The 24,164-nt window shown below is 60.7% G+C and overlaps 2 protein-coding genes across 7 annotated transcripts in view; one reads left to right on the top strand and one right to left on the bottom strand.

Moving 5' to 3' along the window:
* RAI1 (retinoic acid induced 1) overlaps positions 1–24,164 on the bottom strand; it is a 107,442-nt gene that overhangs the window by 38,424 nt on the left and 44,854 nt on the right. Inside the window, exon 1 of one of the 5 annotated variants that reach the window (XM_060081179.1) lies at positions 14,745–14,789. The exons of the other annotated variants lie outside the window; for them this stretch is intronic. The gene's annotated coding sequence lies outside the window, so the exon portion shown is untranslated. Of the gene's footprint in view, positions 1–14,744; positions 14,790–24,164 lie in introns of those variants that run through there. 5 annotated transcript variants of the gene reach the window in all.
* Positions 11,499–15,660, top strand: LOC132478202 (uncharacterized). Of its 2 annotated transcripts, none has more exons than XM_060081187.1 (3): positions 11,499–11,655; positions 13,878–13,997; positions 15,106–15,660. In XM_060081187.1, exons 1-3 carry the CDS (start codon positions 11,536–11,538, stop codon positions 15,421–15,423), a joined length of 558 nt encoding a protein of 185 aa, XP_059937170.1. In that variant the 5' UTR covers positions 11,499–11,535; the 3' UTR covers positions 15,424–15,660. The 2 variants fall into 2 exon arrangements, with proteins under 2 accessions (XP_059937170.1, XP_059937169.1); XM_060081186.1 differs by having other exon boundaries at positions 14,952–15,660.

Below are 24,164 nucleotides of genomic sequence, written 5' to 3'. Positions count from 1 at the left end.
TCGGTCTTGCTTTATGGGATTTTGGGGGGCACTGATTCTGTGTGACCTTCACCTTCTAAGTCCCATGGGAGATAAGACTGTGTTAGGGACATCTCTGGATTCCGAGGGCCTGACCCCCGGCCCTGGCCAGGGTCGCTCCCTTGGTCTCCCCTCCCCGCTGAGTCCAGGGGGGCCTTCTTCTTTTTTTTTTTTTTTGCAGTACTCAGGCCTCTCACTGTTGTGGCCTCTCCCGTTGCGGAGCACAGGCTCCGGACATGCAGGCTCAGCGGCCATGGCTCATGGGCCCTGCCGCTCCGTGGCATGTGGGATCCTCCCGGACCGGGGCACGAACCCGTGTCCCCTGCATCGGCAGGTGGACTCTCAACCACTGCGCCACCAGGGAAGCCCAGGGGGGCCTTCTTAAACACCATGAGACCACGGCAATCCCACCTCGAGACACACAGCCAACGCAAGTGCCACGCACTGGCACCAGACCCTGCGCTCCTGAACATTCCTGGCAGGCTTAGTCGTAGAAGCCTCCAGCTGTAAACGGACGGGATCTTCTCAGAGGTGGCGCGGATGGACAGCACGATGGAAATACCTGCGCCGGCTGCACGCAGCCTGGACAAGTCAGAGAGCTGGACCCGAGAGACCACACGGATGAAGTTCACAAGTTGACGCTCGGATCCTGGGCAGGCCAGGCCTGGGGGGACACGGGCATATGGGGCTGGTGATGCCTTCTCCTGATCTGCGTGCTGGTCAGACACGAGTGTGTCCAGTTTGCAGTGATTCATTGGCTGTTCACTCAGGTTTCATGCCCTTCTCTGCATGGGATCAATAAACAGATAAAAAGTAAAGCCATCGAGACTTCAGCCTCTACTTAAGGCCTCCTGAGGCTCCTCACTTTGCTCGGAATGAAGGATGGGAACCACCTCAGCCCATTGGGTCAAGGTCAGCCCACCTCCAGATACTCCCTTTTCTCCTTGGTCAATAGTAGTGTGCACTTCCCCCCCCAAGGAGGAAGGATGGCTCCCGCCTTGGTCAACGGAATTTGAGTGAACGTGACGTGTTGCTTTCAGAAGCTCCGTGAGCCCAGGTGCCTCTGTCTCCCCCCGACCCCCGCACCCCGGGCTGTGCAGCCCTCAGAAGGCTGCTGCTGTCAGCCTGGGTCCTTGAGTGACTGCAGTGAGCAGTCCCTCCGCTGTCCATTCACAACACACAGCACCAGGGAGGGATAAACCCTGTTTTAAGGGGCTGATCTTTGGGAGATGCTTGTTATCCAGCAACCCTGTCCGTCCTGACTTGTACACCAGGCTTCCGAGGCTCTCTGTGGCCTGGTCCTTGACAAGCTCTCTGGCTCTGCGAAACAGAAACACTCTGGCCCTGAGCCCCGTGGGGTCTCTGCCCCAGGCATGCTGGGATCTCAGCTATTCAGACACAGCTGGTTTCTTCCTGTCCTGGGCCTTTGTGCCTCCATCCATATCCCAGGAGGACTGCCACCTGCTGCCTAGGCACTCGGGTGGAGCTGGCCGCTCCCTCTTCTGGACCACTCAACGCAGCCCAGCCCGTACCGCCCTTGCCTGCTCCTCTCAGAGGCCCCATGAGGGCAGGCATGCAGTCAGGCAACTGTCATCTCCTACGGGACCAGCAGGGGGTAAAGGCATAGAGGCTCGGCCTCCAGCTGCTTCGGTGGGACTTCAAAGGTGGCCCCTGCCCTTGATCACAAAGCCAAGGGCAGCCCAGGAGGCTGTGGACACCCCCGGCCAAGCTCTAGGACCCTCCCAGACCCGCAGAGCTGGCTGGCGTGCTCAGAACACAGCTTGTCTTAAACCGACCCTTCCTCCTCTGGTGTCTAAGAGCTGCCACGCCACCCTGAGGGCCTCTTAGTGGCTGGGGAAAATTGGGGTGCAAGGAAGGATCTGGGGGCACTCAGGGGGAGGCGGTGCCAACAATTAGCCTATTTTAGATGATATTGGTTAGAGTCTCAGGGAAAGAATCTCTCTTCCAGAAAGGCCTCCGTTTAAGGCCATGTGAGAAATGATCTCAGCTCAGCACAGCCTCGGATTCCCAGCTACAAGTTCCTGGCAGTGGCCGGGGACCCTCCCAGAGCAGGGTTTCAGAGTGGCCAATCACTGAGGCCCCCAGAGGGGCCTCGGCTGAGTCTCCAGTCGTGGTGACAGGAGGGCCGAAGGTGGGGTGGTGTGGGCAGGACTCTGGGTGCATCAAGATGCAAACTGGCTGCCTAAGCACAGGCCCCATGGACCCCGTATCCAGGGGGCTCTTGGTTCCACCAAGTCGTCCCACTTGCCCCCCCAAGTTCCCCACCCAGAGTAGGGGTCTGTGGGAGCAAAAGTGATGGCAGTGGCCACAGCAGGGAGGCCTCTGAGCAGGCATCTCACCTTCTGAGCACCACAGAGAACTCGGAGGTTCCGAGAGGGTGGGCAACTTGCTCAAGGCCACACAGGGAAGCAAGTGCTGGGGGCTCGCTCTCTTGCCTGCTGGGGGCCCCCCTCACTGCCATGGGGTAGACCTCCCCCTTGGTTCAGACTGAGTCCCTGAGCTCGCCCTGCACTGCCCTCCAGTTTCAATTCCCACCCCTCTCCCCTGTATGTTCTCCAGCCACACTGGCCCCTCGGACGTGCCGGGCCCTCACCTCTGGGCCTTTGCACACACCGTTCCCTCCGCCTGGATCACCAGTTCCTGGTCCCCAGAGCTCTCAGCGCCCTCTGCAGTCACATCCTTCATGTACTTGTTGACTCCCTTACGTCTGTCTGCCCCATGGACGGTGAGCTGTAAGCATAGGGTCCCGTTTGTCATGCTGAATAGCCAGGCTGTGGCTACTTCCAGGTTCCAGGCTGTCCTCACAGCCGCAGGCCGCTAGCCATGGACGGCACTCCCTCCCCTCGCTCTGCATCTGCTGGCCTTCCTCCAGAGCCCACTTCCTCATTCCCAGCCCTGCCCCCTGCTCGGACCCCTCCTGGTCCATCTCTCCAGGCTGGCATTCAGGGGTGACCCCCACCCACCTTCCCAGCTCCCAGACCTCACGCCCAGCAACACTAAACCACAGGGTGCCACCTGTACCTACCAGCTCTCTCATGCCGCCCCTTGCACATACTGGGCGCGATCATCTAGGGTACGCCTCCCCCTAGTTCGCCTCGCAGATGTTCAGGGTCACCTCCTCTCGGCTCTCCTGTGACGTCCCAACAGTCATCTGTCCTGGTTTCCCTCCCTGCCCCTGCCCCCACTGCCCACCGTGCTGTGGGTCTGCCTCCCAGGGTGCCCCAGGGCCCAGCACACAGTCGGTGCTCAGAGAAAGCGAGTGACGTGGCTGCTGAATGGACCAGGGCTGTGTGATGCCAGAGGCCGAAGCTGTAGGCTGAACACGCGCCTCTAAGAGACCAGCAGGGGCTCTGCCATGTGTCCCCAGGGCATCAGGACGACAGCAGCCGCTTTCATCTGCTCGCTGTGCGCCAGGAGTTCACACATGGATCACCTCTTCCAGCCCCAAGACAACCTTTCAAAGTACAGATGAGGACTCTGGGCACAGAAGGGACAAGGAACTAGCTCAATGTCACACAGCCGGAAGCAGAGGAGCTGGGAATGGAAGCCAGGTCTGTTTGACTCCCAAACACATGCCCTTTAGCCGAGAGGAGCTGTGGTCCCCGAAGCACGCAGTCCCAGGAGGCTCTGGGGGGCTGCAGAGAGGGGGCCGTCTGCCAGGCGTCCCCTCCCAAACCCCCCCATCGCCACCCATCTAGAGGCTGGCCTTGTTGCCAGACTGCTCCTTCCTGAGTCCATCCCCAATCCTCTGACTGGGAGGTGGCAGCCCTCCCGGGAGCATTTCCCAGCCTGGCTTGGGTGGCCCGGGCCATGCAGGGTGGGCCCAGTGGGCTGCACCGCCATGGATAGTTGAGGAGACCCAGGCTCGGCCAGGTTGGGGGACGTCCCCAGGCCCCAGCTGGGTCCCAGCTCTACTCTGAGAAGCTGCATGGCTGCTGGGTGAGGGCTGGGGGCCCATGTTGGTGTGGGACTCTGGGAGTGGGCCCTGGGCTCAGGGGCCACTCTCCAAAGCACGGGAACCTGGGGCCAGGGCACCAACCAAGCTGCCATCAGCACCAGCATCCAGGAGTTCCTGGAAGGCCAAGGGACACGGGACTGAGTCAAACTTTTGGGTGACAGTCTGTGTGACTCTGGCCCAGACGCCAAGCCCCCCCTGGGTCACTGGGCCCTCCATGTCCCCCTTTCGACCATCATAGCTCTGAACACACACCCACACGTCCGGGGCACTTGTCTGTCTCTCCCAAGTCTCTGGCAGCCCTGGGGGTCCAGAACCCTGAGAGGGCCCCCAGCCCTGTCCACACAGGGCTCTGACCAGGAGGGGGCCCTCAGCAGATATCCGTTAGGCGAGCAAACAGATCCTGCTTTACTGTCCTTCCATAATGTCCCACGGCCCACCTCCTCCAGGAAGGACACCCTGAACACCCTGCTCCCTCCACTCTAGTCACTGGGCACCCTTAGTAATTAAGCAGAGATCTCACCCCAAGGCTCAGTTTAACCCCAGATCCAAATCACAGCATCCCTGTGGGCTCCAGCCAACTTCTGCTCACTCACCTTCAGGGACGGAGGGCTCACTTCCCACAGCACCTACTAGGTGCGAGCCTCCATGCTGGGCGCTGGGTGCAGGAGCAGGATGGTCCCATTCTCCAGCCCCCAAAGAAGAGCCGGCCGTTCTACATCAGCCAGGCCCCCTCCAGGGACCTCAGCTCTTGGCAAGCTCCCCCCGGATACATGGGAAGATGGGGAGCGGTTCCCAACTGGGGAGCTGTTCCCAACTCGCTCAGCAATAACAGCAGGTCACCGGGGTTGCAGAAGAGGACACCACGTTTGTTTTTAAAAAACGTATGACTGTGCCCGGTTCTGGAGCAACTGGACACAAGATGTGGCCAGGCCATTGGTGGGTGGTGTGATCCCGGTGGGGGGAAGGCGTCACCTTCCTGGGGCCGCTGTCTATTTACTAAATTTCCAACAATGAATGTGTATTATTCGTCACAAGGGGGGAGTCTGCCGATCGACGCCTTTGCTAGGCTGAGCCCTGGTCTGTGTCCTGCTTGCCGGGCAGCGGAGAGCGAGTGATACGACTCCTCGTGGGTGGGCCCTGTGACCCCATCGCTTCTCCAGACCCCCACCTGGGCCCTTGCTGGCCCCAAGAGCAGAGGCCTCGCACCCTGCCTGTGCTGTTTCCCGTGGGGTCTGTACTGGTCTGGCCCCCACTGTGATGGCAAAGTCGCCAGGGCAGGGACCACGGGTGCAGTGTGGGGCTGGGCATACAGCAAGTGCATAATAATAGCTCGCAGAGAGCGGCCGCCTCCCCTGCCTCCTACCCGTGCAGGTGCTCTCTCCTCTCCAGGCCAAGGGGGGCTGATACCAGTGCTTATAGGTGTTTACTATCCCGCAGCCCAGGGTCCCGAAACACTGCAACCAGAGACGTCTGTGGCGCTTCTGCAAACTTAAATCCAACTTTGCTCCTTCCCAGTTTAAAACCTTCCAGAGCCCCCTCAGTGTCCCGAAATCACTGCCCCCCCCACCAGCTTCGTATCCAAGGTCTTGTACCTTCTGACCCGTTCCCTCCTGCAGGTCCCCTCCCCGACGCAAACAGATCAGCCTAGAGCCCACCTGCCAACGGGGCTGCCTCACAGCCCTGGGCCTTTGCACACGCCGGTCCCTCTGTCCAGAACAGGCAGACCTGCCCCTATTCAACCTTCAAAACCCTGTGAAGAGGCTCCCTGATCCCGGCCCCTCCCCCAGGCCCGTCACCCGCCCGGCTCCCTCCTGAGTCTGTCTGTACACACACTGATCACTGCACTCAATGCAATTAGGGGTTGACGCATCTGTCTCCTACCAAACCGGACACGACAGGGACCGGGCCTTTTGTCTTTGTTTTAAATCCCTAGTGCCCGGATACCGCCTGCAGATAAATAGGCACTCAGGAACGTCTAGCTGACAGGTGGGTGAGTCGGTAAACAACATCTGCAGAGCCCTTTACAGTTTCCGAAGCCTTTTCCCATCCTCTGTCTCACTGGGCTCCTCCACAGGGCAGCGGGGAGCAAAGGCCCCGGACCCCATCCCTGACGACAGGCGCCACCTCCGAAGGGCCTGGGGTCCTTTCCCTCTGCCTGGTCAGGAGCTGAGCTTCACCAGGAGCCTCTGGCAGGCTCGCCAAGAGCGGCTTGGACCCCTTTTCAGCAGGAAGCCGACCGTTTCCCCTGCCAAAAGGGCTCCCTACCCTCCACCACTGGGGAGAGCCAGGCGGGTGCCCAGGTGGCAGCCTGGCCGGGTAGAGGCTCAGCACCGGCCGCCATCCTGTCATCCCGCCCAGAGCCGTGGGACGCGGTGGGCTGGAGCTACAGCACACCAGCGAGTCTTGGTAACAGTTGCTATGTAAAACGCTTGGAGGGGGAATTTACTGTCAGCGTTAATAATAGATGAAGGTTTCAGAATTTTTGATGCCTTACGTTCTAAGCCGTTTGATTTATAATGTCTCTGGAAAGGAAGGGAAGAGGGTGCGGGTAAGGGAGGAGGCCCAGAGGCACAAGTTGGGAGTGTATCCCCCGCCACCCTGGCCAGACGGGGAAACCGAGGCCAAGCGGCGGAGCCACATGGCTCCGATGCCAGGACCCCAGGGGCCTGCAGATGCCAGGCTGCCCCATCCTCAGGAAGGGAGGCAAGGTCTCGGCCCCTCCCGCCCGCCCTGGGTTCTTTTGATGGATCCCTGCTTCTCCTTTTAGCGCGAGCAGGTGTATCTCAAGTAGGCTTGGGAAGCGGCGTTGATGGCGCCCGTGGGGGGCTGTGCAGGGCTGATTACAGGCTCCACGGAGGCAAATGCAAGTCCCAACTTCCCTTCAGCTGCAAGTGCCACCGCGATCGAGGCGCGGAAAGTCCCCCGTGGGGAGCAGGCCGTGTGGGCAGGAAGCAGGGCTGCTGGCCGGGCCCTACCACCTCACCGAGGGGCTGAGGAGGAAAAGCAGGGTGAGGGGCTGGCCTGGACACGGAGGCCAGCAGGAGAGGCCTCCCCTGGGGCCCTCCTCAGGAGGGTGCCCTCCCTGACTTTCCCACCCAGCCTCCCCCAACCCTCCTCAGCCTCTCCATCTGGGCCAGGAGGTCTTCAGACAGGCCCTTACCTCCCCGGATCCCCAAGACCCCAGTCTTCGGGCCAAAGAAATGGGACCCTGGGCCGGGCACCCCAATATCCAGACCGCAACCCCTCACCTCGACAGCTGTTCCTAAAAGTCACGTCATCTCCCACTTACAAGTGGGGGTATGTCAGGCTCAGGGTCCTCCTGCCTCCCTCCTTGGGCCCTGCACACCCAAGAGCCCTGGTGACCCCTGCTCCAAACACATGGGAGAGCCCTGCCCTCCCTGGGCCCTCATCTCCTGCTTCGGGGATCAGGCGAAGTGTACCCAGGCCCCAGGGCCCAGCATTCCACACCCGCCTGGTGTGGACTCACCAGCGCTGCCTCGCCGCCGCCCTCTGGGGCTGCTCGTGAGGGCCCACAAACTCTAAAGGGCTGTGGGCACGCTGCTAATGGCGATGACACAATAGTTAGGACCATTCTCACCGGGTGAGCACAACGCTCCCATGAACAGGCAGGAGAACCGTGGCCTTGGGAGGACAGATCCGACCCCACAGTAGCCCCCCCCGGCCCCCTTCCACCTGCTTCATTACCGGGTCTTTGTCCGCCTTGATCACCGCCCTGCCCAGAGCACACGGTAGGTGTTCAATGGGTGTTTGTGGCAGGCTGCGTGGATAAAGGCATGAAGTGGTGAGCCCCCTCTCCGGGTGTGCTCTGAGCCCCTCCTGACCGGCCTGCAGGCAGGGGCTGGTGCTGGGTGTAATCATGGCTCGCCCCCTCCCCCTGCCGCTGTCCACTGCCGGGCTCGGGCATCCCGGAACTCCTATGCCAGGCCCAAGCTGGGCACTTACGGGACCAGGACACACAGACCCACCAGCAGGCCCTTGAATAACCCCCGAGCCACAGATGGAGGGCTGCTCCCCTGGGCCTGCAGAGCCCTTGCCGGTACTGCCAAGGCCCTGGGCACTTACATCAAGAAGGAGGCCTTTGGGGGTCAGGCCCCCTGCCCACTGGGAAAGAAGTCCTGCCTCAGGGTGGGTTCCTGCAGGAACTGTGAGCATCGCTCGTTCACTCAGCCATTCAGTCACCAGATACTCTCCAAGGCCCTCCTCTGAGCCAGGCCCTGTGGACACATGCTGGGGACATTCGGGAATCCGACCTGGTCCCCACCTGGGGGGCACCCAAGGAGACACACTAATTATCTACACGAGAGTGTGGGGAGCAGGTCTGCGGGGCGCCGGGTGCCACGGCGGCTCAGTCACACCTGAGGGTGCAGGGATCGGAGACAGTGAGGTCAGGCCCAGGCCGGGGGGCTGAGCCAGGGCCGAGGGTCTGGGGGACGTCCCCTTTTCTGCCTCAGAGAAACACCCCTGGCGGGGGGGACCCTGGCTGACGGTGACTGAGAGTGCTGCCTGGGGAGGGGGCTTAAAGGGTCGTGGACCCCCGATGTCTTCAGGATCCTCGTTCCACAGAGGCAGGGGTCCCTCAGGGGGCTGTGTCCAGCCTGCACGTGGGACGGACACTGCTCTTGAGGGTCTGAGGATCTCCGGTGGAGAGAGACCCCCGGGTGGAGAACTCTGCCCCAGCGTCCGGCAGCCTCTGTCCTCTGGAGCTTCACCGTCCAGGCCCTGCCACCCTTCAGCCTGGCTGAGCTGGACGGGAGGGCAGTGAGGGTGGCCGGCAGGCCAGGCCTCGGCAAACAGGAAATGCCAGCTCACCCTTGAGTTGGCTCCAGTGCCGACTCCCCTTGGCCTCTTGGTCCACCCCAGGCCTGCATCCCTCCTGTCTACTCTGGCCCGGGACTCCCAGCCTCACCAACCCCACTTCAGGTCTCCGCCTGTGGTGGTCCAAAGGCAAAGCTCGAGGAGCCGAGAGCTCACTTAACCAGCCACTGGCCCCTCATTCATTCAACAACATGGTATTTCACACCATGTGCCAGGCCCCGTGTCTAGGGCTCACTGCTCAGTGCTGGGTGCTGCCAGGCTGTGGAGATACGGAGCATAAACCAGGGTGGCAGCAATGTGACAGAAAAGCCCAGGCTGTGTGAGCCCAGAAGCCACTAACCAGCCCAAAGATCAGGGGAGGCTTCCACGAGGTGGCGTCACTTAGACTCATCAGCTGCATGATGTGAGGTGCTGTGGGGTGTGGCTTTGGCTACTTCCTCTCCTGGTCTTTGCCCTCCTCCCTTTCCCACTGCAAAGCTTCTGTTCATCAAGTCTTCCCAGACAGGCAGGCCTTCTCCATTCCAAATGCCCAGCCCTCCAAGCCTCAGTTTTCCTGATCTATAAAATGGGCCCAGTGAATCACTCATGTCAACCAAATAAATACTCATCTTCTCCCCACTCTCCGCTGAGAGACCAGCTTCTTGGACCATCTTCCTATCCCAAGCAAGGCCTGTGGACAGCCCCCAACCACTGCCCAATACAATCCCAGGACTCTGGGAGCACCAGGAACCAAACGTTAGCAGATGAGGGCTGCCAAGTCGTCCATCATGCCTCTAATAAGGGAATTTACGGAAGGCCAGCTAATCAGTGATAGCACACATGATTTCTGTAACTTCATTAGTGCTGCTAACCTGAGTTATCTTAAGAGGCAGGAGTGTGGCTAGGGGTTGGGGGCAGGCCATGTGATGCTTATGCGTAAGATAGGAAAAGATACCCCAGGTGCAAGGCTGTACAACGTGTCCAGTGGAGTGTAGGCTGGACTTCTGCCAGGAACTCTTGTGCAGTATACAACCTATACAACTGTACATTTGGGCCATAGGTTTAGGTGAGTGTCAGCATGGAGGCGTTTCCCCAAACAGGTCTCCCGAGCCTTTCAGACCACTCAGCTCAGGTGTGAGGGCTGCCTGAAATCAAATGTAAAGTGTGTGTGTGCACATGCGTGCACACACACGCACAAGCACGTTTTTCTAAAGAGAGTGCAGAGCTTTTTTCCAATTCCCATAGGGTGCAGAGTCCCTGCAGTCTAGACCTGGATCTGCCCCCCAGGGTCTGGGATGGAGAGTACTAGAAGGGTCTTAGTAGAGCCTGGGGACGCAAACATTTGACATTCTGTTTCTCAAACCCTGGACTTAAGATTCTGAGTATCAACACCACACAGGCTTGAAAAAAGGCAGATTCCTGGGTTGTCTCCCTTGAGATCTGTAGTTTGCGGGTGGCCTGAGCCCAGAAATCCTCGGTGGTACAAACTCTGGGATTTTGATCAAACCGGCCAAAGCTCCAGAAGCTCTGATGTTATACACAGTTACTACTGGCTTTGCCTAGCATTGTATTTCCTTCTTTTGGTGTTGGTGGGGAACAATGTATGTACCCCAGAGCCCATCCAAACCCCGAAAGCTGCATCTGTGCGTAACAGTGTAACTGGGAGTGCCGTGGGGACAGGGGCTGTGGAGTTTTGTCACTCCCACTCCAGGCACAGTGAGTGGGCCACTGGGCCTCCCAGGGTCTCTGTCCCCAAGGTATGCTGAGCAGCCCTCACCAGCCCATTTCTGTACCATGTGTGCCTCCTAGGCAGGGCCACCCCACGGCTCCCCATGTTGCCAGAACAGGGGGCCATTCACCACAGGCACACGCCAAGCCAGGCTCCTCCGGCTTGGCATCCAGGCCAGATGCTCACCCCATGGCCTGGCCTTGGACATAAGCTCTTCTGTGTCTGGGAGTGAAGGGACATCTGTCTCCCTTTCTCCCAAGCCCCAGCGTCCAGCCCTCCGCTTGCCAAGGAGGCCGCCAAATGAATGGATTCATTCAACAGTATAAACTGAGCACCTACTGTGTGCCAGGCCACGGGCAGGACCCTGCCTGAACAGCAGTCTGGTGTGGGAGTGGGATGCACGATTAAAGATACAACCACACGGGAGACACGGCCTAAGCAGAGCAGGTACGTGGTCTGTTAGGAAAGCTTCCAGAGGAAGGGTGAGGAACTGGCCAGGATAAGGGACTTGGAGACCAGGAACAGGCAATGCACGTGCAAAGGCCCTGTGGCAGTAAGGGGGCCTGTCGGCCCTTGGGGACAGATTGGCGGGGTGGACCACAAAGTGCGCAGGCCAGGATTAGGAGGCACTTGCCCAGTCGGGCCTCTCACTGCCAGACCCCGGGGACCAGAAGAAACGACCGACGGCAGCAGGTCGAGACGGCCTTTGTTCTGGGCGCAATCCACGCGCGCTCCCCCAGCCACGCCCCCCGGAGGCCGTCCCGGAAGCCCCGCCCCTTCCAGCCGCGCGCGCGCGCGCGCGCCAGAGGGGAGACACGCCCCGCCCACTTCCTGCCCGGGATACCCCGCCTCTCCGCAGCGTGTCGGCCAATCAGGGGCGGCGGCCAGGCGGGGGCGGGGCCCGTGCGAACACAAAAGGCCAGAAACCCACAGTCTCCGGCGCTGTAACCATGACTACCGGCGCCTTCGCGCCGCCCCGGACGCAGCCGGGGAAATGCCCGCGGGGCCAGTGGGGGTCCCGCCCGCGGTGCGCTCGGCCCCCTGTCCTCGTCCACTGAGAAATAGGGTCACGTTTTGCCCAGGGCTGAATTCGCTCCGATCCGCCACCGAACAGGTCAGACTAACAAAATCCTGCCCTCGGGTGGCTTATACCGGGAGGCAGTGTGCGGAAGGGACGCAACCAATGAGCATAAAAGTAAGAAAATTACAGGGCGAGGTGACTAAGCGCCGCTTCGGGGAAAACACAGATTGGAGTGAGCAGAATGGGAAATGTCAGGGTCCGCAGCCTTAACACGGGGTGATCTGGCGGCCTTCTCAAGAGGCGACACCAAGGGAAGGCTAAAGGGAGAGGAATCAGCTGTGTGGCGTTGGAGGCAGAGGAACAGCCAGTACGACGGGCCGGGGAGCAAGGAGGCCCCGCGTGTGTAGCTGAGAACAGGGAGCAGAGGCGACCAGGCCTGAGAGGTGACAGCACAGCAGGTCCCCCTCTTCTTCCTTTCCTGCTGTCCTTCCTCCTTCCTCTTCTCTTCCCAGGCCTTCTCTCCTCCACAGCTAGAACTGGACTACTCACTCAGCTCAGATAGGAAGGACCTGGGTTACTGGTCTGGGCAGCAGACCGGGCTCTGGGGCTGAGGCAGAGGCTCAGGCTCTGCCAGCCTTTGCTAAGCTGTTCCCTCTGCCTGGCACGCCCTTCCCACCTGTCAATGTGTCAAGTGTCACCTCCTCCCGGAAGCCAGGCTTGGAGGCACCACTCCTGGGACTGCCCTCCATACAGACGCTATCACAGCACTGACCATTACCCTCCTGCAGCTTTCCCTCTGGGGGCATCTGTCCTTCCTCTGCATGGGTGACAGGCAGGGGGCAGCTGCCAAGTGGCAGAAAGGCCAGCAGGAGAGCACTTGTCAATCACAGGGGACGGGGAAGACAGGACCTAAAGTCGGTGGGCAGTGGTTAGTGGGCACGTGTGAGCCCACCAACCACTAACTACCACCCCCGGTGTGGGAGGGTGAGTCCTGCCTTAGCTTCCACGCACAGGAGCCCCGCAGGGGCCCAGAGCTGGTGACTTAGGAACGAACAGAAGCCGTCCAACAAACACGGACAGCTAAAATGATGGAGAGACATACCCCGCCCCCAGGCGAGAACAAACCCTCATAAGACGAGGAAAGGGGGGAGCCAGCACCTGCGGCTCTGCACACTGGCCGCCTCCTTAAATGCCCACGTGTTTGGTGTGTCGAGACTCAGGGTGAGAGTGTCAGCAGGACACTTTGGACAGGTGGCCTTTAGGAAGCAGGGCAGGGCAGCACTTGACAACACGGGTCCTCGGGCCGGCTCTGGCCGGAACATGTCATCTGAGCCTCAGTCTCCTCATGCGCAAACGGGGTTGACAGTAATACCCATCTTACAGGGATGCAGTGAAAACTACATTGATGAAGTCAACAAAACCCGCGTCCTCTCCTTGGAGCCGCAGCTGGACTGTATCTCCCAGCCTCTCCTGCAACTGGGGACAGTCACATAACTGAGTTCTAGCCAGTGGCATGTGAGGGCAGGTGAGGTGCCCTGCCCAGGCATGGGGACCAAGCCCAGGCCCCAGGGGAAGGCAGGCCCACACCACCACACGGGAGAAGCCACCCATCGGCCAGAAACTCTTGCTGCCCTCATGTGTGAAGAATGAACCTCTGAAAATGTTAGGGTTTGTCTGTTACTGCAACCAGCCTTACCCTAACTAGCTCAGGGATCCATTTACCCATTTCCTCATTTACCCTTCAGTAAATACTCATGAGGGGCTCTGGGCTCTGGGGATGCCCTCGTGGAGCTTAGGTGTCAACAAAGGCCATCCTCAGTAAGTGCTCAGGGCAGGGGACTGGGGCACAGAGGCTTCCCTGAGATGGGGTCTCAAAGAGAGGGCAGAGAAGGGGGGAGACCGCAGGGGTGGAGGTCCTTCGGCCTGAGGGAACACGGTCCACTCCTGGAACCCAGAGGTGGCAAGATGCAGGCGAAGTGGTCTGACTTCATCACCTCCCCGTTCTGAGCCTCCATTTTCTCATCTTTAAAATGAAGGCGACAGGGCTTCCCTGGTGGCGCAGTGGTTGAGAGTCCGCCTGCCGATGCAGGGGATACGGGTTCGTGCCCCGGTCCGGGAGGATCCCACATGCCGCGGAGCAGCTGGGCCCGTGAGCCATGGCCGCTGAGCCTGCGCGTCCGGAGCCTGTGCTCCACAACGGGAGAGGCCACAACAGTGAGAAGCCCGCGTACCGCAAAAAAAAAAAAAAAAAAAAAAAAAAAAAAAATGAAGGCGACACTAATAACACTGTCTCTCGGGCCATCTCTGGATCTCAGGGGAGAGAACGCCACTTGCGATGCTCCTGGATGCCCTTTCATCCTGACATCACCCAGAGTGGGAGCAAGGCCTCTGCCGGCCGCCTGTGTGGTGCAGGTCGGGGGACATCAGTTCAGGAGGTGAGCAGGGCTGGGCAGGGGCTCGGGCAGGGCAGGGAGGGCTGGCTGCTGCTCCTCAGGCTTGTGCATGCAGGCTACACATCAAGGATTGTCTCCAGCCGGGAGAGCTATTAGGCAGCAGCGGAAGTGCTGCTGGCTCTCTGGGGAGGCGGCTGGTGGCGGGGGCGGGGGCTGGTGCTGAGCGGGAACTCTGCTGACAGGCAGATGCTGGCTGCTATTCAGTCTCCTCTGGACAGGGAAATGGGCAGCGGAGGATCTGGGGGGAGGTCTGGGAGGTGCCTGGGGGCTGCTGTGTTGAGCACTTCCCTGATGCCCCATGCCAGCCTGGCTGCTGTCTCCTGAGATAAGGAGCAGGAAAAGCCACAGCAGATCTGGGAGGTGTGCTGGGCACCGGGCAAGCAGGAGGTTGCTGGCCGGGGAGGTCCGGAGCCCCCAGTGACTTGCAGTGGGACCACGTCACTCCCGCCCTCATATGCCTGCCTTGGCTCCCTAGCTGTCTGCTGCGAGCATCGAGGCTCCTCCAGACCCCAGCCCACCTCTGAACCACAGCTGCTCCCACTGCCATGCTTCTGCATCCACTGCTTCTTCCGCCAGGCGTGCCAGACTCACCTCCCATCCCCTTACATCTTTTCTATCATCTTTTTAAGAACCCCTTGGAGTTCTAAACCTGGCTGAGTGAGGTGGCCAAGCGACTTCCCCTCCAAGCCGTAGCTTTCTCATTGAGAACATGTGGAAGCTATTTCTTACCTCACAGGATTGTTGGTGCAAATTAAACACGACAGCGTCTGTGAAAAGCACCTGATGGCAAACAGCACAAAGTAGTTAAAAATTAGCCCCCCCACCTCAAAAAAACACCAAGCAACTTCTTGCGGCAGCACCTCCTCCGGGAAGCCTTCCCTGACCACACCCCCTGGTTTGGCTTAAGTGCCTTCTTGTTGGTCCCTCCCTCCCTAGGCAACCCCTGGCATGGCACCACACGGGACAGCAATGACTGTGACTTTCCTGGTGGGTGCCAGGCCCCACAGTCAGCGTCAGACAAAGAAGTTGAAAGAAGGGGTGAATGGCACGGGCCCAACCTCAGCCTCCTCCTCTGTCTGGCCCCTGGTAGGTGAGAGGACAGGCATCTCAGATGCCCCTGGACCCCAGGATTCTCAGCCTCCATGCTCGGGACCAGCTTGCCAGGCAGTCCTCTGTCGGCTGCCGTCCATCTCTGCTCGGAGCAGTCCTGACCTCGGCCCAGGCCCCCACTCTCTTCCCCAGGCAGCCACTGATGGCAGCTCCCAGGGATGGGGATGGGCCCACTCCACTCCCTCATCCTCTGCCATGCTGCTGGTCAGCCGGTGGCCAAGTGCCAAGTGGCCAGCCTGAGCTCAGGGCTGGCTGGAGAAGGGGTGATAAAACATCCCAGGTGGCCCCAGGAGCTTAGGGAAGCAATGGGTGGGGGTCCCCGAGCTGTCTCCATTTCTTGTAGAAAGCTCAGGGGTACTAAGCATTTATCCCCAATGAGGCCACGCTGACACAAATCCAGCAGGGCCCTGCTCTGGGCCAGAAGGCTGTCAGCTCACAGCCCCGCCGGCTATCTCCCCCCACCCAAAGCTCGGGGAGGCAGTTATGGATGTCTTTGATTAATAAGAAATGGGGGCAATGAATTAATCATTATGTAATAAATGCAGCTTGTTTGGCAGCCATATCTTTCAAAAACACGGCTCCTGTGTGTGAGAAATAGCGGAGGGGGGTCCCTCAGTAAACACATATGGCACTCCAGGGGAGGCTACCATGTTTGCCCCAGGAGCCCCTGTACCTGGGGCTCGGCAGTGACAGCCTCGGGCATCCTCTGGAAGGGGGGCGGCGGGGGGGGGGGGCGTGACGCGGGAGCACCTGGCCAGGAGTCCCTGGAGAGACAGAACAGGCAGTAGGGGGGTGGGGGTAGTAGGGCAGAGAACAGGGGCTCTGGGCTCAGCCCAGGTCCCTACCTCCCTGCCCAGTGCAGGGCGGAGCTCCCGGTCCTGGGTCTGCTGCCCGCCCTGCTCTGAAAGGAGAAGCAGGAACAGATGTTTCCTTGGATCGGAAAATAACGTCGGCTCCCAGATGGGCCATGGGCCGCGTCCTCTCCCTACCCCGCTTTGTGCCAAGGTCTGTCTTTCTGGGGAGCAGCAGAGGGTGGCGGGCGGGGGCAGGGGCACCAGCGGGGCATCTGGCACTCGGTCATTGCCCACTGCTGTCTGCCGCGAAATGTGACAGGTGCTGGCAGGGGGCATCCCGCCCGGGATGGGGGCCGGGCAGTGGGGCCTGGGATGGAGGCCAGGCCTCCACGCCCCCCGGCCACCCGCCTGCCCACCCACAGCTGTGCTGGAGGTCGGCTCCCACCCACAGGGGACGGGAGCTTGGCCCACTCGGGCTGTCGTGGCTCCTGTCGCTCAGAACAGAGCAGGGCCCGAGGCCGCCCACCTGTCCTCCCAGGGGCTGCTCGCAGAGGGCCCGACCCAGCAGAACCACGGGGACCCAGGGGCCACGGGTCCCAAACCGGCTCCGGGTCCAGGTGCCCTCTGTGCTTCCTCCCCTCTGCACTTCTGAAGTCTGCACGCACCCGAGGAGACCCGTGGGCCCTTCCTGAGCCCCACAATGCCCCGACCTGTCTCCCAGCAGGCCCTTCCCCGTGACGCCTCCCCACCACCTGCAGGCGGCGCCCTTCCGGCCCCAGCCAGTCTCCCCAGCAGGATGAGGGTTCCACGCACAGTAGGTGCTCAATGAAGGAGTGTGTGTGTGACAGCCTCAGAGTCTCCCCCAGCCAAGCTGGTTCAGTAAGAAGGAGGGGCGGGTGCGGGCAGCACGTGGGACCCCACAGTGGGCGTGTCCAAATGCCACCCTCGGCGCGGTCACTCACGTGGGTGAGCCATCTCTTAGGCCCCGTGTGCAGGGGACACGGGTAACTGGTCCCACCGCCTGTTCCCATTCGTATCTCCCCTCCCCACCCCAAGCCCGCTGGCTGCCCTGCTGCCCAGCCAGGGCGCTCCTGAGTGGACGGAGCCGTGGCTGGCGTCAGCAGCACCTGAAGGCCACCCCAGGAACTGTGGTTCAGGCAGGCCAAGGTCAGGGACGGTGTGCTGGGCTTTTCTGTGTCTCTGCCCAAGGGCCCGACCAGACAAGCCCCAGGCTGCTCCCAAGTCTGCCAGCCGAAGAGCAGCAGCCTGGCGCCCAGAGAGGGATGCGGGGCAGCCCCAGAGAGAATGCTGAGCGTGAGATGTGCCGCCCACCTGCCCTAGCACTTCCCGTGCCATAAACCAGGCTGATGGTGCCTGGGCGCCAAAGGTGATGAACTGCAAGGGGTGGGGGGCAGCTGGGCCCCTGGACGCTGCTCAGGGGCCTCCTCGTCGGCCGGGGGCCTGGCACACAGAAGGGACATGAGAAATGTCTCGGGCATGGAACTGAGTACAGATTCCTTCCAAATCACAAAGGCTACCATTTATCAAGTGTTCTGCCTATATTACCTTGTTTAAAACCCAGACTGGGAGAATTCCCTGGCAGTCCCATGGTTAGGACTCTGCACTTTCATTGCTGAGAGCCGGGTTCAATCCCTGGTTGGGGAACTAAGATCCCACAAGCTGAGCGGCCAGGCCAATAATAATAATAATAATAAATAATAAAACTGGGACTGGAATGAAGGAATTTGTTAATAGCAGAAAAGCCGTTCACGTGGTAGGCAGGGGACACTGGAGGGGCACGCGGGGCTGCAGAACAGCGCGTGCGGAAGGGTCCCATGGAGTATAACCCCAGAGGCATGAGAAATGCACAGAATTCCCGGTGACGGGAGGGTGGGCGCCCCCCACTGTGACCCGGGGTCAGCGGGTGGGGGGTGGCAGCGGCTTGGGCCTGGAGCTCTGGGAACATGAACTTCTGAGTTCACACACTTCTGTTTTGTCTTTTTTTAAAAAAAACAATGAATGCATGTTATATTATTTTTTTAAAGGATATGACTTTTGGCAAAGTTGCCAGGGAATCGGTGCCCGGGGTGGGGGGTTGTGGGCCTGGCAGGCCCTCCCGGGTAGGCGACTTCAGACTGGGGAGCACGTGTGCGCACAGGCATTAATTCACGAGGCACAGACCTGACCCTCCGAGCTGCCTGCCAGCTACCCCAGGCCTTGGCAGTAAGCAGCCATTCATTCATTCATTCACTGATTCATTCACAGATATTTATCACGTGTCTGCCGTGAGTCTCCGGGCCTCTGTGGCAGGCCTGGCACTGTGGCCTGGGGCCAGGCTGGGGTGCACAGGCCCCTGCCTGCCCCCTGCCATGTGCCCCCTGCATCCCCGCCCCTTGGCCCCTGTACGGCGTCACCTGCGGCCACGGGGGCCCACCCCCCACCCCCAAGCCGGCAGGCGCCCAAGACGGAACTTCGGTCTCTGGGAGAGACACGGGCATGAGCTGGTTACTGCCTTTTCAGCAAATGTAATTCCTTTTTATTAGAAAATTAAAGGCTGGGGCCAGCTTGCCAAAAGCCAGAAGAGCTGAAACGTGCTTTCCTAAGATATGCAGCATCTAATGAAACAGATTTGCTTGTCTGCCTCCTTTCCCACCATCACCTCCCCTGGGCCCACCCTCCTGCCAGTCCCACCGCTTCCACGGCTTGGCCTGGGCCCCGCAGGTCCAGCACCTGGGCGCGGGGGGGCTTGCCTCTGGCCCCTGGCACAGGACAGGAGCCCCACTCCCCAGGTGTCAGCCTTTTGAGAATTATCTCGGGGATTCTCTTGCTTTCCTGAGATGCAAAGGCGCCCGTGGCCTCCGCTAAGCTGAGGGTGTCTGGAGGGAAAGGCAGGAACAATAAAGGACTAGGCTCCTGAGAAGGGAGCTCGTCCATCTGGAGACCCGGGAGTGGCAGCTCCAGACAGAAGGAGGAAGCCAGGGCAGAGCCGAGGAGAGGAGAGGACCGTCCCTCGCTGCCACACAAAAAGCCACCCAGGGAGTTCTCTCTTACTGAAAAGTCCTTGATTCTTCCCTTTCTGCCGCAGAACTCTTATTAATGGGGCAATGGAGGGGCCCGGGGGATGGCCCTCCCGCACAGGAAGGTGGCCGCGCCGCCCCACGAGTCTTTAGAGCTGGGAACTAGGGAACTCCAGGATCGGGTTTTCTTCCACTAATCTCCCTTCCTCCTTCCTTTTCTTTTTTCTCTGCCGGTCAGAGGTTACCTCCCTGGTTTACAGGGAACCTCAGAGCGGGGTGGAGGAAGCTGGGAGTGACGTGTGTGTGAGCGTGTGTGCGTGCGCATGTGAGAGCTCGCGCACGCGCGTGTGCGCCTGTGTATGTGTCTGTGTGAGCGTGCATGTGTGCGCAGGCGTGTGTGCTGAATGCAAAAATGGTGACCACGCTCTTGGGGTGCCAACGGGGGTGGGAGTAGGGGGTGAGGTGTCTGTCTCAGGTATGTCTGCCCCCGGCCCCCTCCCCACACGTCCTCACCCCTCCCCACTCTGCTCCCTGTTCAAGGGCAAATCCATCCCCTCACTCCCTCCTTGAGTAACAAAAGGCAGATGGAGTCCCCTTTCACCTGCTCTGACTAAAGCCTCTGCTGTGGCATGTCTAGCAGAACCGCTTTGTTCTGGGGAAAACCAAGACGGGGGTTTGTCCCAGGGCCCGCCAGGGTGGGGGTCAGAAAGGAACACGAAAAGCAGCAGCAGTGTCCCACAGGTCCGCGCCGCCTGGACCTCTTGCCTGAGACGCATGGTCCAGGGAAGCACCGCCAAAAGGGCTCTGGTCAGCAGAGTCCGGTCGGATACCAGCCTAGTGACCACATTTGCCCCGTGGCCTGGGGCAAATTCTTTCGCTCTCTGCGCCTGGCTTGCTGGCCTTTCATGACAACCATAGGAAGCCCCTGGCACAATGTCAGGTCTCTCCTCCGACCTGGCCAGCTCTTGGGCTGATGGAAGGAGCCACCTTCCCATGGCGGGCGGGGAGGGAGTGTGGAAAGAAACCAGTTCCCCAGGGGTGGCTGTGCAGGGTCCAGAGCCTCTGGGAGGTTTCAGAGGAAGAGAGCATGTCCCTGACCCTGGTACCTAGGGTTTCTCTGGGTGGAGGAGGCGCTGGGATCCCTGGCCAGGGTCCTCCCAAAAGGAGGCCATGGCAGCAGCTAGGGGCAGGCAGGGGCCCTGGCCCAGGTGCCAAAGATCTGCATTCCGTGTGTGCACCACTCCCTGCAATGTCGAGGTCCCAAGGCTCCAGGATGGCACCAAGCCTGGGCCTGCAGCATGGGGCCTGGCCCGCGTAGATGAGCAACCCCCATGTGCTCTGGAGCACTGATGCCTGGCCCCTGGGCCACGTGCTTAGAAGGGGATTCAGCCTGGCCTGTGAATCCCTGCGGTGGGGGGAGGCTGCAGGCTCCCTTCCCCCTCGGTGGTGAGGTGAGTCAGCCCGCCAGCTCGGGGGAGGCGCTGCCCTGTCTGGGCCCAAGGTGAGGAGGTCAGCTCAGTAGCAGACCGGCTGGCTGGGCTGGCGCCTGGGACCCACCCCACAGGCAGCCTCTGGGGCTCCAGGCCCCCCACCCAAGGGAGGATGGGGCCCAGCTCAGGGCAGGTGGTGGCTTAAGCCTCAAAATCCCCAAGCAAGGGGAGGCCAGTGGGGGGCGGCTGGAGGTCAGGGGAGGGGGCAGGTGCAGGACGGTCTGGGGCTGAGACAGGGCAGCGCACCCGCCCAGCTCTGCAGGTGGAGGGGCCACAGGCCCGGCCCCCTGCTGCCTGGTTCTGTCTGCACCCGCATCCCTGCCCGGAAAACACCCCCTTCTTCGCTTCCCCGGTGCCCAGGGCTGGCCTGTCCCTTCCCGTCCATCTCTGGCCCCTCACCCTTGGAGGGCAGCCATAGCCCACCCACCCGCCACCAAAGGTGTGCTGTGCGCTCCTAGAGCCAGGGCTCCAGTGAGCCTTGCCGAGCGCAGTTCCCATCCTAATGGTTTTCCAGGGTGCGTGGAGGACACAGCGCCCTCCGCCCTCGCCCCAGATGGCCCCGCTGTCCCTTGTCATAGCCTGGCCCCGGGTGCAGGGCACCCCCCCCCACAGGCGTTTCTGGGTGCCAGGAAAACACCCCTAGCACCAACCTGGCATGCTAACAGCCCCACCTGAGAACACCCACAAACCCCACTTCCCAGATGGGGAAGACTGAGACCCCCAGGGCCCCCCTGCATCCCCGAACCTCAGAACCGCTCCCCGCCCCCAGCCTGAGGAGGCCTGCTGGAGCCCACCCTTCTCCCCATTTCCTGCTGCCCCTGGGGTCTTCTGTCCCCTCCAGCGGACAGGCCCCCAGGCCCCATGGGGCGGCAGGGACCACCCAGGCAGAGAGAGCTGGAGAGTGAGCGAGTGTGTGTGAGTGTGTGTGCGGTGACCCAGCCCACCAGACGCTCCGCCCAGCTGACCGCAGCTGGGAAAACAGGCTCCTCAGCCCCCGCTGCCCACCCCGCCCCCCTGCCCAGCCCCAGCCCAGCCCACCCGGCCAGCGCCTCACCGGGCCCTGAACCAGGAACTGGGCCCACGGCCATGGCCACCTCAGTCTGAGCCACAGCCCCCGGCTGCCCACCCTCCCCCACGCCCCCCGGTACCCTGGCTGAGAAGCCCCCAACACAGGCTGCCCCGATCCACACCTGCTTCAGGCCAGCCCCCCTCCAGCTCTCGACCTTTCCCCAAACCGTGAGGGGTGAAGTGTCCATCTCTTAACTGCAGTGTCCCCACAACTGCCAGAGATCCCCATCTCCCTGAACCGCAGCCCTCCACCCCATGCCCGCCGCCGGCATGCGGGGCGTGGGGTGCCCCCTTAGCTCCCTCCTTCTGGGGTGGGGGGCTCCCTGCCCTCTCCCACCCCACCAGGTGCGGGGTCTCTGCCGGCCCCGCGCTCCCGAGGCAGGATCACTGAGGCTGAAATTTCAATTAAGGACGAGAAATAATTACTCCGGAGCTCCAGGCCAGCTCAAATGGTGACAGTCCTCAAAATCTGCTTCCCTGGAGTGGGGGGGAGGTGGCCCGGGACCCCGAGGTCAGCCTGGGCCTGAGCAGTGGCCTTCCCCCACTTTTGGCCTTGAACCCCGCCACCCTTCTGCTGAACTGAGACCAACCTCAGGGCTGCTCAAAAGTAGGGGGTGCTGGGGGGCTCGAGAAAGGGTGGGAGCTCCTGTTAGAGGGGCTGGGGAGTGAGCCTCAGATGGCTCCCGGGAAGCTGCGCCAAGGGAAATTAACCATTCAGCCTCTGCCTGTTCCTGCCATGAGCCCAGAGGCTGCCAGTGTCCCACAGGCTGGGGCTGGGGACCCCAAGAGCAGGACCAGAAGGCTCTGGCCTGCCTCGGGGAGGGGTGGGCCTAGGCAGGAACCTCCCCTCTAGGCCTTGGGCCCACCCCACAAAGCAAGGGTCGCAGGTGGGGTTGTTCCTGGGCCCCCAAGGCAATCCCCCACCTACTCCTCAAGAAGCATTCACAGCCAGCCTTAACTACACCACCCTCATCTCCAGAAAACTCCTTCTCCAGACACGTCCCTGCTCTGAGAATGACCCATTTCCTCTCCAGAAATCCTCTGTTTAATCCAGAATGTTCCATCTCCAGAAATGTTCCATCTTATTTCCAGAAATATCCTTTCTCATCTTCAAATATAACCCATCTCCAGAAATGCCAGTGCTCTCCAAAAAGGCTCCATCTTAGCTCCAAAAATGCTCCATTTCCAGAAATATCACACCCCATCTCCAGAGATGTTTCATTTCAGCTTCCAAAATACCTCAAATCCAGAAGTGCCCTATTTTATGTCCAGAAATACTCCAGCATCATCTTCAAAAACATTCCACATTTCCAGAAGTACCATAGTTTGTCTCTAGAAATAGTCCATTTCCAGAGATGTTTCGCCTCTAACAATGTTTGGAATCCAGAAAGGCCTCATCTTCACCCCAGAAAATGCCCTCTATTTCCAAAAATGCCCCCATTTCACCTTCCATCTTCATGCCCCTCCTCCAAAAAAACTTTGCATTGTTTCTAGAAACGTCCTCACCCTGTCTCCAGAAACGCCATGTCTCATTTCTAAAAACACTCCATCGCTGGAAATATTCCATCTGCATCTGGAAATGCTCACGGTGTGTCCACAAGGGTCTCCCCAAGGGTCTCCCCCTCTGGCCCAGATGCTGCAGAAGCTCAGGAACCCACTTCCTTCAGGATCTCCCGGGGGTCTCTCGGCCACCTGCAGGGCCTGCTCATATCCCAGGAGCAAGGATAAAGTAAGAGGTGGGCTGGCAGATGTCGAGGTCCCTGGAAGCGGGGAGCACGGACCCTCCCGGGTCTGACCCGGGGGCAGGGGCAGTGAGGGGCCCGGGTGGGAAGGTCTGGCCCAGGAAGGGTGGGCGGGGCCTTGGCACCCCCACACACACACCGCAAACGCGTCCACTGGCCCCGGTGCCCACAATCACAGCCCCCCTCCCACCCCTCAGAACCACACACGCGTGCAGCATCACATCCATCTCGGCACCGCAGCCCCACCCCGGCGAGCACACAGAACACACGTCCCCACCCTCCTCCATGCTCCCCGCCTCTCTGGGCAGGTCTGGGGACCCCCGAGTGGCAGAAGGCCACTGCTGGGGCCCTCCAACCAGACAGGGCGGCCTCAGTAACTGCTGTGTGTCACCGAGGGAAATTCACGGCCTGGGACTCTCGGCTCAGAAGGGAGATGAGGGTGCATTCTTGACCTGCTCACATACCTACTAGGATGGGGCTCCGGAGCAGCCCTGCTGCTTCTGGGCCACTTTAAATGACAAAGTTCCTCTTTGGGTGGAACTGAAACTCCACGAAGTCGCCTCTGCCCACATGGCCCGGCACTGCTGTCTGGAGTTGCGAAGCCTGTGTCCCACCGAGACTTCACAAGGAGATGCCCCCCTCCCTGTCCTCAGACAGCGGGGAGAGGTAAGGGGTCAGCTGTTCTGCAGGAGGGGCCTGGAGACACTTGGGTGGAGGGCGGGCGTGCCAGCACGTGCATGCATGTGTCCTCTCGTGCAGATACACAGGCAGGCATGCAGTACACCTCCAGGCCCTGGACCCGCAGCCAGGAAGGGAGGAGGTGGCCCGTCCACACCAGGTCTGTCCCTCAGACCTCGGGACGGCCGTTCTTAGAGCCTCCAGGTGGGCAGGAGGGGAAGGGGGCCCGATCCACAGTCTCCGCTCCTGG

This window comes from Mesoplodon densirostris, chromosome 18 (assembly GCF_025265405.1).
Source record: "Mesoplodon densirostris isolate mMesDen1 chromosome 18, mMesDen1 primary haplotype, whole genome shotgun sequence".
Lineage (NCBI taxonomy): Eukaryota > Metazoa > Chordata > Mammalia > Artiodactyla > Ziphiidae > Mesoplodon > Mesoplodon densirostris.
Note: the sequence above shows the minus strand (reverse complement) of the source record. Positions and strands in the feature narration are given on the sequence as shown.